General features: G+C 49.5%; 1 protein-coding gene across 6 annotated transcripts in view; it reads left to right on the top strand.

The window, feature by feature from the left end:
* The first annotated feature begins 1,393 nt into the window (after nt 1–1,393).
* PSD3 (pleckstrin and Sec7 domain containing 3) overlaps nt 1,394–13,183 on the top strand; it is a 110,221-nt gene continuing 98,431 nt past the window's right edge. For 2 of the 6 annotated variants that reach the window (XM_083817052.1, XM_083817049.1), the window contains exon 1: nt 1,394–1,515. Coding sequence is in view for 3 of the 6 variants with exons in the window: in XM_083817044.1 (XP_083673170.1) it covers nt 1,966–1,986 (21 nt within the window). In the remaining 3 variants the exon portion in view is untranslated. Of the gene's footprint in view, nt 1,516–1,775; nt 1,987–7,689; nt 8,440–13,183 lie in introns of those variants that run through there. The other 4 variants (XM_083817044.1, XM_083817050.1, XM_083817051.1 and 1 more) reach the window with 4 other exon arrangements.

Below are 13,183 nucleotides of genomic sequence, written 5' to 3'. Positions count from 1 at the left end.
CTAGGAAGAGTGCTGTGAGCTTCGCGTGACACGGCCCTGCTGGGAGGAGCACGGGGTGATGCTGCTGGATGGAGGCTCCAGGCTGGCTGGTGCTGCCACCCCTGCTTTACTCCCATCAGGGCAGCCAGACAGAGAAAGCTCCAGGCCAGGACGCATCATGCTTTATGCCTGGACTTACCTTTCCGCTGTGAGGACAGGATTTGTCTTGCTTTGTTGTTTCTGGTGCTGGAAAACTGAAAGGCTGAGATCGCCCTGGTGCTGGCAGGGAGCAATGGGGAATGAGGCAACGCTGCGCTTTCCCCTCGGCCGCAGAGATGCGTTGTCCAGAGCATGGGGGCCAGGCACGCTACGCTTGTCTCAGTGGCTTTGAGGTGGTGCACCTCCAGTGCCAGGACTGCCCAAATCCCTTCCTCACAGCAAAGCGACTGGAGCAACGCTGCCTTCCACCTGACAGCTCTGTTTTCCAGTGCAAGGGCAGGAGCAGAATTAAAGGGTTCAGAGAGTCCTAAGACTCATGATTGCAACCTGTGAGAGTCAGTTTGCTGGTCAAAAGGCCTTTGGCAGGAACCTGTTCCTTGCCACCAAACTGTGGCTACGGAAGAGGACTTTCTGAACGCCCGAATATCCTCAGCTCAAATGCAGACCTGTGGCCCATCTGCAGGGGATAACTCCCCCGGGGGTGACTGCACCAAGGCTGTGGGGGCAGGCTCTGACGGGTGGTGGGATCACACTGCACCCCTTGCTGTGTGCGGGAGGTTTCTCCTGGCTGCGTGTCCCCAGGAGTGGAGGGCCCCTTCACTGCTCTCCTGTCCACAGCCCGTGCCTTGTCCTCAGATGATAAAGTGCCACTGGCTGTGGAGGAGCTCTGGCAAAACTGCTCGTGGCCAACTCTGAAATGGCAATGACTTCCCATCGGGTTTCCAGTGTGATAACACCCCGATCAAACCTGGGTGCCCGGCAGAAAGCCTCGCTGCAGCTGAAGAAATTAAAGCGTTTGACGGCTACTGAGCAAAGCACAAATTCGCAGCAAGCGAGGAGGCAGCTAACATCCTCCTCCCGCCAGCCTGTCAGCTACTTGGCGTAGCTGCTGCGAGGGGGGCTGTGAGACCCTGGGGTATTTTCTAACTGCAGCTTCTGACGGGGAAACCCGTCTCTTGCTAGAAGGGACAGGTTGTAGTTTCTGGTTAGAGAAACCCCGGCGTGTGACGGCGTGCTCGGAAACCTGAAGATTGGGGAGAACTTCCAGTGAACTGTGAAACATAAATCGGCTCTGAAGGCGCAGACGGGGCTGCTCTGGAGACATCTGCGCTCTTTCGCTTTCTGGAGCCAGGCTGCAGGGAGAAGCCCCTGGGCTGAAAAAGGGCATTATTTTTTTTTATTATTATTTTTATTGTTTTTTTTTTTTTTCCAGCGACTGCGAGAAGCACTTAAGGGATTTAGGAGTGCAGCAGAGCACAGCACGTCCTGACGCCTGCGGGCTTTGGGGAGCGCCGCTCACAAGCGCCGTCGTTATGGGTACGCAGCCTGTTTTGTGCCCCGTTCTTCGGTAATCCCGAAATCCCCCCTCTTTCTTCATTTTTTTTTAATTCAATCTTTTTTTTGACGAGCACGTGGTGCGTTCCGTTCCTCTTCCCCTTCCTTACGTCCACCCCCACCCCTCGCTTCCCCTTCCACCCCCCTTCCCTTTTCCCTTCCCTTCCCGGCCCGGCCCGGCCCGGCCCGGCCCGCCCACACCCCGCCCCGCCTCGCCCGGCCCGGCCCGGCCCGGCCCGCTCCCGCCGCGCCCACCAAGCTGGGGCCGCCCGCGGCCGCGCTGCCCGGCTCCGCCGCCGGCGCTGCGGGGCCGGCAGGGCGCTACGGCCCGGCCCGGCCCGGCACGGTACGGCACGGCACGGTACGGCGCGGCACGGCACGGCCCGGCCTCGCGGGAGGGCGGCTGCGATCCGCCGCGGCCGGCGATGGAAGATGGAGGGAGGCGGCGGTGCGGTAAGGGCGGCGGGTGCCGGCGTGCGGGAGCCGAGCGGGAGCCGGGCGGGCGGCGCGCCCAGCCGGGGGCACCTCCTCGCCTGCCTTTACTTTCCCTTTTTCTTTCTTAACACTTTTTTTTTTTTTTCTGGTCTTCTCCCGTATCTCCTCTTCGTTTTCCCTTTTTTTTTTTTTTTTAACCTTTCTCTTTTCCCTTTTTAACCTTTTCCTTTCTTCTAGCTTTTTTTTTCTTGTAGCTTTTTTTCTGTATTTTCCTTTTTTTTTCCCTTTTCTTAGCTTTTCCTTTTCTTTTAGCTTCTCCTTTTTCTTTTAGCTTCTCCTTTTCTCTTTTCCTTCTTTTTTCTTTTTCCTTTTCATTTTTTTCTTTTCCCCCTCTTTTCCCCCTCTTTTCCTCCTCTTTTCCCTTTTCCCCCCTTTTCTCCCTCTCCTCTTCTTTTCCCCCTCTCCTTTTTAATGTTACCTTTTTTCATTTTCTCTCTCTCTCTCTCTCTTTGTGCATACCCCTAAGGGGCAAAAACTCAGAGCCCACTAAGGCACTCACTACTGGCAGCTCCCCAGAAGCACCAACATCACCAGAAAGGCAGCGCTGGGAGCCCCCATCCCAGGGCTGGGACCCCCAACCTGCATCTTGTATGGTTGGTTTTGCTTCTGTCTCTGTGTTAATGTAACAAATCAGCACTGTTGCTGCACTGACAGGCTCTCTTAATCATGCCAAATTCTTGAATTAAATGAGATGTAGTGCAAAAATCAGCATCTTTGGCTGAGTTAATAGCGTTGTGCTTTCTGAGGAGGAGTAGGGTTGAGATGAATTCACCAAAGGTGTAAAGTTTTACAACACTGAACACAGGGACACTCCTGCACTATTAGAGTGTTATCGTAAGCCCTGCTGCCGTGCTCAGAAGCCAAGCTTCTCAATGCGAACATAAACATAAAGTTGTAATGAGCTTGAACTTCACACAAACTCACAGAAGATGCTAACTTCTCACAGAGACGCAGTATTTCCGTGCCATAAACAACAATTACGTGGCTCCCACAGGGTGCCAGTTAGTATATTGTCAGGCAGAGCACATCTATGTGTTATTGAAGTGATTTGGGTGTGTAATACGTAACTGCAATTACTTCTGCTTTTGCAGCTTCAGTCACACTTTAATTCTGTCTATGCGTAGGGCCATTAAAACAGAGAGTGAAAATCAAATGCAGTATTTCTAATGAAACTGCTGGTTGCGTACACAGTTTTTGAAGCAGTTGTAATAGGCTGCTGATAATCATCCAGGCCCTTCTGGTTTAGCTAGCAGAAAGGAATCTCTTTCTACTCAAAATGCACTTTCCTCGGTCACATCCTTAGTTGATGTGCTTTAGCAGATGTTACCAGTTTAACACTAGCTCTAAGTCTGACCTAGCGCTGTTGATTTGCACGCGCTGAGAATTTGGCTGTACAGTCATTGGTTTTCGGAGTATGCCTTTGGTGGGAGAGAAGGTGAGGTTAAACCATGTAGGAATCCCTGTGCAAATGCTCCCATTCAGTTATAGCCTTGGTTCACTGTAGAAAAGAGTGTAAGAAATTCCTTTGTGGTAGTGGTGATGTTAAAAACAATTTCAAGAATGTTATGCATTGCTCTCCTCTAAACTTGATACACAAAAAAAATAGGGCTTCTTGATAGATAAAATTCTTGCACAACGTACCTGTATGAAGGAGGTCCTCTTGTGCTGCTGGTGCTTGAGCGGATTACTCTTGCCATTTCTAATGCCATCATATTGAAAAGAAGAGCGGTGAGGATCCTAGTGAACACAACAGATATTTTTTCTTCCTCCTCCTCCCAGGAAGGCTGCTGAAACTGGGGGAGCAAGAATTTCTTTGCTGTTGTCAAACTGGGTGGCTAAAAGACCTGAATGCAGTTCAGAGCATTTCCCCTCCCCACCTCATCCTTTCTGTTCTTGCCCATGTTACCAGGAGAGTTTGGCCTTTTGTTTTCAAGCCTGGGTTTAAGAGGCAGGTTGGAGTTTGTTTCCTGTGGGATGAAGAGGCAGCCGGTCTGCATGAGGATTGTGGACTGGTGCCACAGAGCATCTATGCAGACAAGCAGCTGTCATGATGAACATGCTATGCTTGTGACGAACGTCCCAACTGCTGAGAGCTTTGATGTTGGGGCTGGTGGCCATGGTGGCATAAGCCGTGCTCCACACGTGGCTATCGGCATGTGGGAAGGATCCTTTGGCCACAGCTGGTGAACAGTCCTTGTGCACGAGGCACTGATGGTGACTGGAAAGGATGTCTGCTCGGTGGGGACATGGGCTGACAGGCCCGGGAGCCAGGGTATGTTTTTTTGAGTTGCTCAACTTGCTGCTTTATGGAGTACCTCTGTTTAGTTATAAGGGTCTTGAGCGAGCTAGTGCCTTGGGTTCTTCTGGAAGCTGTGCCCTGCACTGGTGGTTCGAAGGTTGTTTAGTGGTAGCACAGTGTAGTGGTCTGGGGAGGAAGCAAAAAGTAGGGATGAAGGAGACAGTGTCTGCTGAGTGCAAGTAGATGGGTTTCTGGGGTGCCTGGTAGCAATCTTGTCATGCTTCTGAGGGCAAGGCTGTGCAAAACCAACGAGCTGTTGCCAAGGCTCAAAGTTTGAGGCAGCCAGAGCATCCCACCCCATGTCGGCTCTGCGGCTGATGAAACGCGTGTGGCTGCTGGGATCTCCGGGCTGCAGCATCTGGAGGCCTTGGCCGGCAGGCCTGGCCTGAAGAGGTGGGAGAAGTCTTGGGACTCAGTGACATGCATCCTCCTTTTGCCATGAAGGGCTGCTTTGTCACCTTGGTGGAAAGCTGCGCCTGAATCCTGGCAGAGGGGAGATTTCTCTGTCTTGCTGTCCTGCACAGACCTGCTTGGTGGTCTGGGTGGCCGCCGTGTCCCAGGGGGACGTACAGCCGGGGGTCCTTCCTCTGCAGGTTCAGCTGAGAGGGGTATCTGTGATCAGAGAGCTCCTCCAGGCCGTCACCATGCGGAGCAGCAGGGACACAGATGGACCGAGGCAGGTCTTGAGCAATTTGTGTCTTCAGAGTCTGAATCTCCTTCTGAGGGGATTTCTATGCTCCGGCACCCGTGGTAGCAGAGGTTATTTCCAGTCCTTTTTTCCTGTTTGCGCTGAGATGAAGCTGGGCGGGGGCGTTGAAATAACACGTTTCTGTGGGATGAAAAAGCTATTTCAGCCCAGTGGTAAGTGCCTGCCCGACACTTTCAGACCAGCCCTAAGTGTCCTGTTCCTCTCAGGAATTGCACCATTTGATGTATGCTCTTGCAGTGTGTTTCCAGATGCTTTTTGTGAGCATGCCCCCTCCTTGCTCTGGGACTTCTCTTGCTGTCACGCCGGCTGCTGCCGGAGACCACAGGCCACTGGGATGCTAATGCATCTGGGTATTCGTGCTCTGTGTCTCAGGCAAGCACGGTGGGTCGTGGATGGGGCGTAAAAGCAGGGTGGAGTGAAGCTGATTCCGGGTGAGGCTAGGTTGCCATGGGATTGAATGAGGAGTGAGAATAGCTCAGGTATTATCTAGCCCTTGAAGCTTGAATTGCTCCTGAATTGACTGTACTTCCTGGGTGCTGTAAGCAAACAAACCTGCCGGGGCACAGGATCAAGCTGTCTGTCAGAGCAGGAGCTCTGCACCTCCAGCAAGTGCCCCAGCCATCAGCTCCAGCTGCTGGAAACGCATAGTGTTTGCCATGGCTTGCTTTCCTAACTGTGCACTGTACAAAAAGATTGTCAGTGCCACAACCGGTGTCATTAGCCTGAGGAGACCAGGCTGGGGTGGGCTTTTGAGGCTGGGCTGCCAAGGCACAGCGGTAGCTGTCATGCTTACCAAGGGCTTCATGTCGTGACCACAGCAATTTTTTTTGACGCCAGGTAAAAGGGCTGAACAAGAAGGCATTGTCTTGAGTCTGTGACACAGTAGTTTGGGAGGACTAAGGAAACAACTCAAATGGCAAAGATTAAACAGCCGAGACCTCCCTTTTTGCGGAAGTGATAAATGCGGCATCCTTTCCTTTCTTAGCGTGAAATGCCACAGTGGAAGAGGTGGTTTATCTCCAAATTGTACTCATTATTATTTCACAACAGTTTTCAAACAGGAAGTGTCACTGGGGTAATAACCACATCTCCCAGGCTGAACAAGTGCCAAATGCAATGGCAAGATGCACTTAGCCTGGGATATGGCTGCATTTCGTCCCTAATAGAAGAACTGGTACCAGGAAGGAACTTCCTTCAGAAGACGACAAATTCTAGCACCAGTGAGTTCTGGTTTTCATCAGCTTGGTTGTGTGTGGAATCTCTGTGGCCTAATGAAAACAAAACAACAGAAAAAAAGGAAGAAGCGTGTATTAGCTTCTCCACCAGTGGGACACGTGTGCCAGCTGGCCTACTTTGTGCTGCTTGCAGGGAATATATAACTTCTGGTGTCTTCTTTTCTGCCTTCCTGCCGTGGTTGGAACTGCCTGGTGGCTCCTGGCCATCTACGGGGCCACGGCTGCCTGAGGGTGCCAGTGCTGGCACTCCCCAACTCACGCTTTCTTAGCAGGCAAACAGTCTGCTCTTGCAAAAACATCTTTTCAGTCCTCCAGTATCTGCACAGCAGGAGGCTTACATAAATTTAGTTGGTGTGACTCCTAGCTTCTGCCTCAGTTCTGCCAGGGGAGGACAGATCAGCTCAAACTTCAGTCAGGTTGCTGATCTGAATAACTTCTGTTAAATCTAGGTAAGGTTTAGAAAGAACAATGGAGGTGAACATTGTAAAATTAATTTAAATACGTGATATGAAATAATCATGCAGGGTCAAAGAGCTGTTTCTAAGTTAGAGGCAGAAACATACACATCTTTGCATGCTCTTTTGCTGTGATGTAGCTCTACAGCTTGTCTTTGCCTCAGAGGAAATGCAGGTTTTTACACCTTTGCAAATGTAAGTTCTTCCAGTTGCTCTTGTGCAGAGTGCTTTCCCCCCCCACACACACTGTTCCGTTCCCTGAACTTGAGGTGCAAAGAATACTACAGTCACTTTGAGCTACTGTCTTAGACCAACCATGTTTGTAACGCTGATTTGGAAAAGGCAGATGAACTCTCCTGATAACTCTTCTCTTTCTTTACATCCATCCATAAAAACAGTCTTTTTAGCTGGACGTAGGGAATGTACAGCATGTGGGAAGGGATGAGCTTTGCAAGTTCTCAAGTCTCAGCAGATGTTGGCTTGTGTTTTGAAAAAAAAGTAAGTTGCTTAAAGATGCAGATGTAACTTCTGGTAGCCTCCTGAGGCACCAGATTTTAGCTTCTGTGGAGCTGAAATCCATGTGGGGCAACTGTAGCTGTCTAAACATTGTTCTGCCTTCTGAGATACCTAAATATCATGGAAGTGCAATACCTGCTGTACAGAAGCAGTCTGTCAGTTTGCTAAATATACTTGGAACAGATTGGACAAAAAAAAGTAAATGCAAGATGTCTAGTACATGCACTGCTGAATTCTCTGAGTAAAAAAATGCAGGCTTTGTGCTATTTTTCGTAGGTCAGGACTCCATCCCAATGCTCCCTGAGATAACTAAGGAAAAATACTTGTATTGTGACTTTTAATGTTTTGGATCTTTTTAGTCTATCTGTGCTTTATATTTAAGAAGGTGGTTCTTCATGCAGTGAGCTGCAGCCTACCTCTCGATGGGCTTGCTTTGACTTGAGCTGTGTGCTTGCCTTAGAAATAATGCATAGACATCCAGAGGTCTATACAGCACACATCAAAAATCACTGACTCAGCAAATAGAAAATGCTGAGTGACCTTTAAAGGTAAAGTGTAATCATAAAGACTTTGAATTAAAATGCTGTACACATTCATGCAGTTACAGCTCAGACAGTGTCAGCCTTTGCATAATAAAAAGCATTTAATTCAGTATAGCAGCTGACTGCTTCCTGACAGCTTTGACGAAGCAACAAAGCAAACATTTCTTTAAGGGGAGAAAAACTGAAGTACAGGTGTAGAACAAGACTAACAGACTGAAAACAAAGTTTACCTGCAGCTGTTTGATTCTGCTGGTAAGGAGTGCATTTTCAGTCACATTTCCCGAGGCTTTTCCTGAGAGGAGACTCTTGTGCCTAGTTTCTGAATTGAGCCTCTCATCAGACACTGAACTTTTGTGAAGTGTGCCTTTGAGGACGGAGAATAGCCTCGATAGTATCTGCGCCCTGTTAGTTCTGCTCTCTTCGTCCTGAACGCTTCCCAGGAGGCTGTTCCTGGTAAACAAATTCGTCAGCGTCCCGAGCGCGATGAAAAGCCTGCAGAGCCCCAGTTCCTTTTGGCAAATTCCTGGGGCGAGTGAGGGTGCAGGGTGTGTGCCGCGCGGAGCCCTGCGGTGGGGACGGAGGAGTGGAGCCGCCTGCCCGGCTGCAGAGCCCAAGGGCTGCCTCGTGCAGGGAGATGCCAAAGCCTGGTAAGCAGGTAAGAGCAGATGGCTCTTCTGGGTTAGACCCACGGTCAGGTCAGCCCAGCAGCCCGTAGGTGGTCATGGATGTCCGCAGGTGCCTGGGAGAAGCTCAGCGTGGAGTATCGTGAGGTGGACGTGTTTTCTACCTGCGTGGAGGATTTGTACCCCTTGAGATCGTTTGCCTTCCTTTTCAGCTCCTGTAGGCTTCTGGTTTCCATGACATTGCTTTGCAGGGAGCTCTCTGGTTTGACTACAGACTGTGTGGGGAACCATCTCCTTCTGCTTGGTTTGATGCTGACTCCTAATACCTTCTTCTGATGTCCTCTGGCTGTTGTATTAAAAGAGGTAGTTGGTCACTTCTCACAGGCTTTTCCAGACCCCTTGTGCCTGCATGTATCTCTGCTATATATCTCTCAGCCATCTCTTTCCTTTAGTTGGAAAGCTGCATCTGTTATCCCTTCTTATAATTTAAGCTTTTCTGCTGGAGAATGGTTATAGGGAGTGCCCTCACACCAGTCCTTTCCTTCCTCCCCTACCTCCTGTCTCTTTGCAGATATCTCCCTGTAACTCCTGATAGTTAGAAATTAGTTTAAACCATAAGATGAGTTTTCTTTTCTTCCAGAACCTTTGCTAGCATTGGCTTCGGCAGCCCCAGGTGAGGTTTAGCCATGCAAAACTCCTGTTCTTTTCAGTCTTAATCTATTTACTAATGCTTTAATTTAAAAATTGCGAACATGTATATTAGCATGTGGGAGGGTGTGTGAGGAAAACACGAACATGGTGTTTGAGGTCATACAAAAGTAAAAACTACAAACCTTCTTAGCGGTCTTTTTGTGAGCACCAGCACTCTCTCAGCTCTCTCTGCTGTCATTGCATTGGCTTTCACCAGCTAGCAAGTTTATTTTAACTCCATCTTTCCCCATTTCATCCTGTTACTTAGGAAAGGGACTTAAGAAAAGCTCAACAGAAATAGTCTTTTCAGAACAATTAGCACAACCTGTCAGAAGCACCAAGACTTGCTAAGTTCACGCCCACACAGGAACGATAACCGTGCTTAAAAACAAGGGCTGACCATTAATGGTACCAGGCCCCTGGGAGGCTTGTCCGTCCACGACAGCAGAGGCAAAGCTCTCGCTGCATGTCTCCATGAAGAACTGACCATGGCATGGCAGCCTGGCTCAGATGTTCTCCCTTCTGCTCTTCTGGCAACTTGCTGGAGAAGGCTGCAGATCTCTGGAAACCTTCCATCCATCATTCTTTCCTCTCCCTTATGTGTTTTTTCATATAATTTTTGAAGCTAGCTCCTTTACCAGTTACTGTGTTTCAGCTAGTCTCTGAGGAAGCTTCTGGGCTGTGGAAGAGAACATCAAGGTAGATACCTAAGCTCCTCCTGAGAGCTAAAACTCACCAGATCGGGGAGTACGATAGGCTGCTGAGAGGCATTTGGCTTCTTGCTGCAAGGGATGCTGATGAAGAAGTGAGGGTGGGACAGTCCTGGAGTTAGAAGTGGTCTGAGTGTGTCTGTGAAGTCTTCCACAGCTGACTTCTAATATACTTAGTTCCCACCAGCTGTGCAGCCGAGGGGAAGGTGGTCAGCTCTGAAAGGAGGAGATATGAAGCTATGAGAGGGCAAAAACAGGGCTCCCCCAAGGCTCCCTCGTGGTGTGACTTAGCTGTGGAAACCCCTGCGCCAACTACCCAGTTCCTTCCGGGTCCTCCTGTAAGCCTAGAAGAATTAGATTAACAATTTTTTTTTCTGGGGGTAGGGTGGCAGTGTTTTATTAAGAAAGGTTGCAGTGGTCCCCCCGAGGGCAATTTCAATCCCCTGTCCTGGCTCACAGCCCTTCATGAGAGGTCACAGAAACACAGCATATCCTGAATTGGAAGGGACCCTCAAGAATCATCGGTTTGAACTCCTGGCTCTACGAAGCACCACCCAAAAAATCAGGCCATATGCCTCAGAGCGTTGTTCAAACGCTCCTTGAACTCCAGCAGGCTCGGTGCCGTGACCACTGCCCCGGGGAGCCTGTCCCAGTGCCCGACCACCCTCTGGGTGCAGAACCTTTCCCTAACACCCAGCTTGACCCTCCCCTGTCCCAGCTCCATGCCGTTCCCTCAGGTCCTTAGACACCTTCCTGCTGATGTGTTTTAGGCATGACGGGGTTCCTGCTGTCCAGCATTTTGACTGCTCCTGAAGGCTCAGGCTTGAGCATCCATCCCTTTCTGCTCTTTCCCAAGCACCGTGTTATCAAGTCTCCTACATGGAGTCACCGTGGTCTGTCTCACAACATCTGTCCTGTCAGAAGGTCCAAGGGACTTCAGGCTGACTTTTTTTCAGTCAATTATCGCCTCCTTTGAACACTTCCCCCTTGTTAGACATTTTCAGACAGAACACAACCGTAAGTGTGAATGCTTCAAGTGTCATGGGTTCACACCATCTCTTTTTGCTCAGGCTGGCCCGTTTCTGGTGTCAGCAGCTGTGGACAATGTTGTTTCCTGCTGCTGAGAGCCACGGAGATGGAGCCCAACTCTCCTATCAGTTCAGCTCCAAAAGGCAGGGAGAGAACCAGACTTTGGTGTTCCTCAGCTAATGCTGTGTGGAATGTAGGTATTTAATGGGGAAAAAAAAAAAAAAAAAGTCCCCAAGAAGAAAACAGTCTGTCCCCAAAAGGTCCTGGCCAGAACCTCAGTTAAATTCAACAGTTGATGCTTTGGTGCTTTCTTTCCGTGGAGAAAGGAGAAGCATTTCCTTCAGGTTTTAATGACTCAGCCATACCATCTAAATATCTGGGGCAGTTTGAGGGGAGCTCATAACTGGAACTGAAATCAAATTCACCCAGCAAGAGACGTTGCGCTTCAGGAAAGCTGGCAAACAACTCTTGCTTTGGGTCTGGATCAAGCCACCTTTCAGGGACAGACTGTGGCAATGGTTTTCCCTTGCAGCTACTGACCTGCTGCCCCGGTTAGCATTCAGGCAGCAGAGCTGGGCAGAGATGCTGTGTGTGATTCACAGCTGCCTGACTTATCTGGATGTGGCAGCTCACGCCAAAGGAGCAGGACCCCTGAGGTCTGAACATCCTACTGCTGCTCGCTTTGATGCTGAAACATGCATTCAGTGGCTTTGCTTCCCGTGATAGCCTTAAAACACAAGTGCTGTGGGCACTTCCTAAGCAATCATCTCCTTTGCCTCAGGGAAAGGATGAAACACCAGCACGGTGGGACCTCTGCTGGCTCACGCCAACGCCTTGTGCAGGATCAACAGCAAGGTCCAGTGTGGTGCTAGGAGGTCTGAGGGGGGAGGACTGGCACATGCAAGCAAACGCAGACTTACGAGCATTAAACAAAATTCTCCCAAGAGGCAAATGCAGGCTCCCCAACTCCCAACCAAGATCCGTGACCCAGAGGAGCAGGCTTGGTCAAACGTGATCCAGGAGGCAGAAAGGGCTGCAAGAGGGGTGAACAAATGGGCAGGTGCTTGCTGCCACGCTGCCCAGAGCTTAATCGGGCTGAAAAACGGTGTGTACGTGGCTCATGAGAAATGTACAGCTGGGCTGATTTAAGGGGATTGATGCTCTGAGTGAGCGTCACCCTCTCTGGTGGTGACAAACACCAGACGCATCAAAAGTGGTGGTTAAAGCCCTCTGAGGGAAGCAATTATGAAATGAGATGGCCCGGATGCAGATTTCTTTGCTCTTGAGCTGAGGGAGAAGGCTTAAGCAGGAAGTTTTTTCGTTATCCTTTCCAATCTTGCTTTCTTTTAATCCTTGCTAATGCAGCCTGGAAAGCTCCGGGAATGTTTGCCCAGCCCTCCTCTGAGCTCCCAGTTTCAGGGGCATTACGACTTCAGCAAGATTTGGGTGAGTGGCAGATTGAGATAAGAAAAGGAGAGCAAATTTTTTCTCTTTGTTTTCTAACTCTTCTTCCCCCTGTCTGTAAGGAAGGACCACAGTAAAGCAATGGTCTTAAAATCAGTTCATGCCTCACAGCATTCACATTCTCTCCCTCCCTCTCTCTTTTTGTTTTTAATATTTTTTGTTTGGATGAAATACCATGACCTTATCCTCAAGCCTGGATCTGGAGGCTGTGAACTGCTTTACCTTTATACATCCTTATATTGCTCTGACTGCCTAGATAAATGTCAGGCTCAGTTGTTTCCATACACCAGCCACTATATGGAATTCTCATCAGCAGCGCTGAGCACTTCTGAAAATTAAGTTCTCTCTTTCAGGTGCCAAGATGAAGGTCTTGCAGTCCTTGCCTAGGCACCGAACTGATAAATGCTGCCCTGTAAACTGAAAGATCGTTCATTTCATCCTATTACTGGGTGGTGCAGAGGGTGTTGTGAACTGAAATCTTTTTCAATGCTTCATGGTAAGGTATAGGCAAATACAGGCATTTGGAAAATGTGTTTGCTGACAAGGAAGCTTAGTGCAGCAGATGTCTGTTAAGTCTTGAAGAGCAGCGCTGAGGGATCGAGATGCTGTATCTCAGAGGTGTGTAGATCAGAAATTTCTGATTGTTGAGGAACTGGACTGCTCTGTGCATTTTATTTACTATTTCATTCATGTGTAGGTGGGATTTGGCACCAGCCAGAAGTTTACCCATCGCATCCCATTGCATCAACTGTGTAGGCTGAATTTTCATCTGGCTCCATAAGCTGCTTTTGACCAGGTTATCTCAGACTGAATCTTCTTCTGCGTGCTCTGTGTGTACCCGTTCCTTTCCCAGTTCTTCCTGCCCCAAATCCTGTGAATGAAC

The sequence above is a fragment of the Anser anser genome (assembly GCF_964211835.1).
Source record: "Anser anser genome assembly, chromosome: Z".
NCBI classification, from domain to species: domain Eukaryota; kingdom Metazoa; phylum Chordata; class Aves; order Anseriformes; family Anatidae; genus Anser; species Anser anser.
The sequence above is the reverse complement of the archived record's forward strand: the minus strand, read 5'-3'. Positions and strand labels throughout refer to the sequence as shown.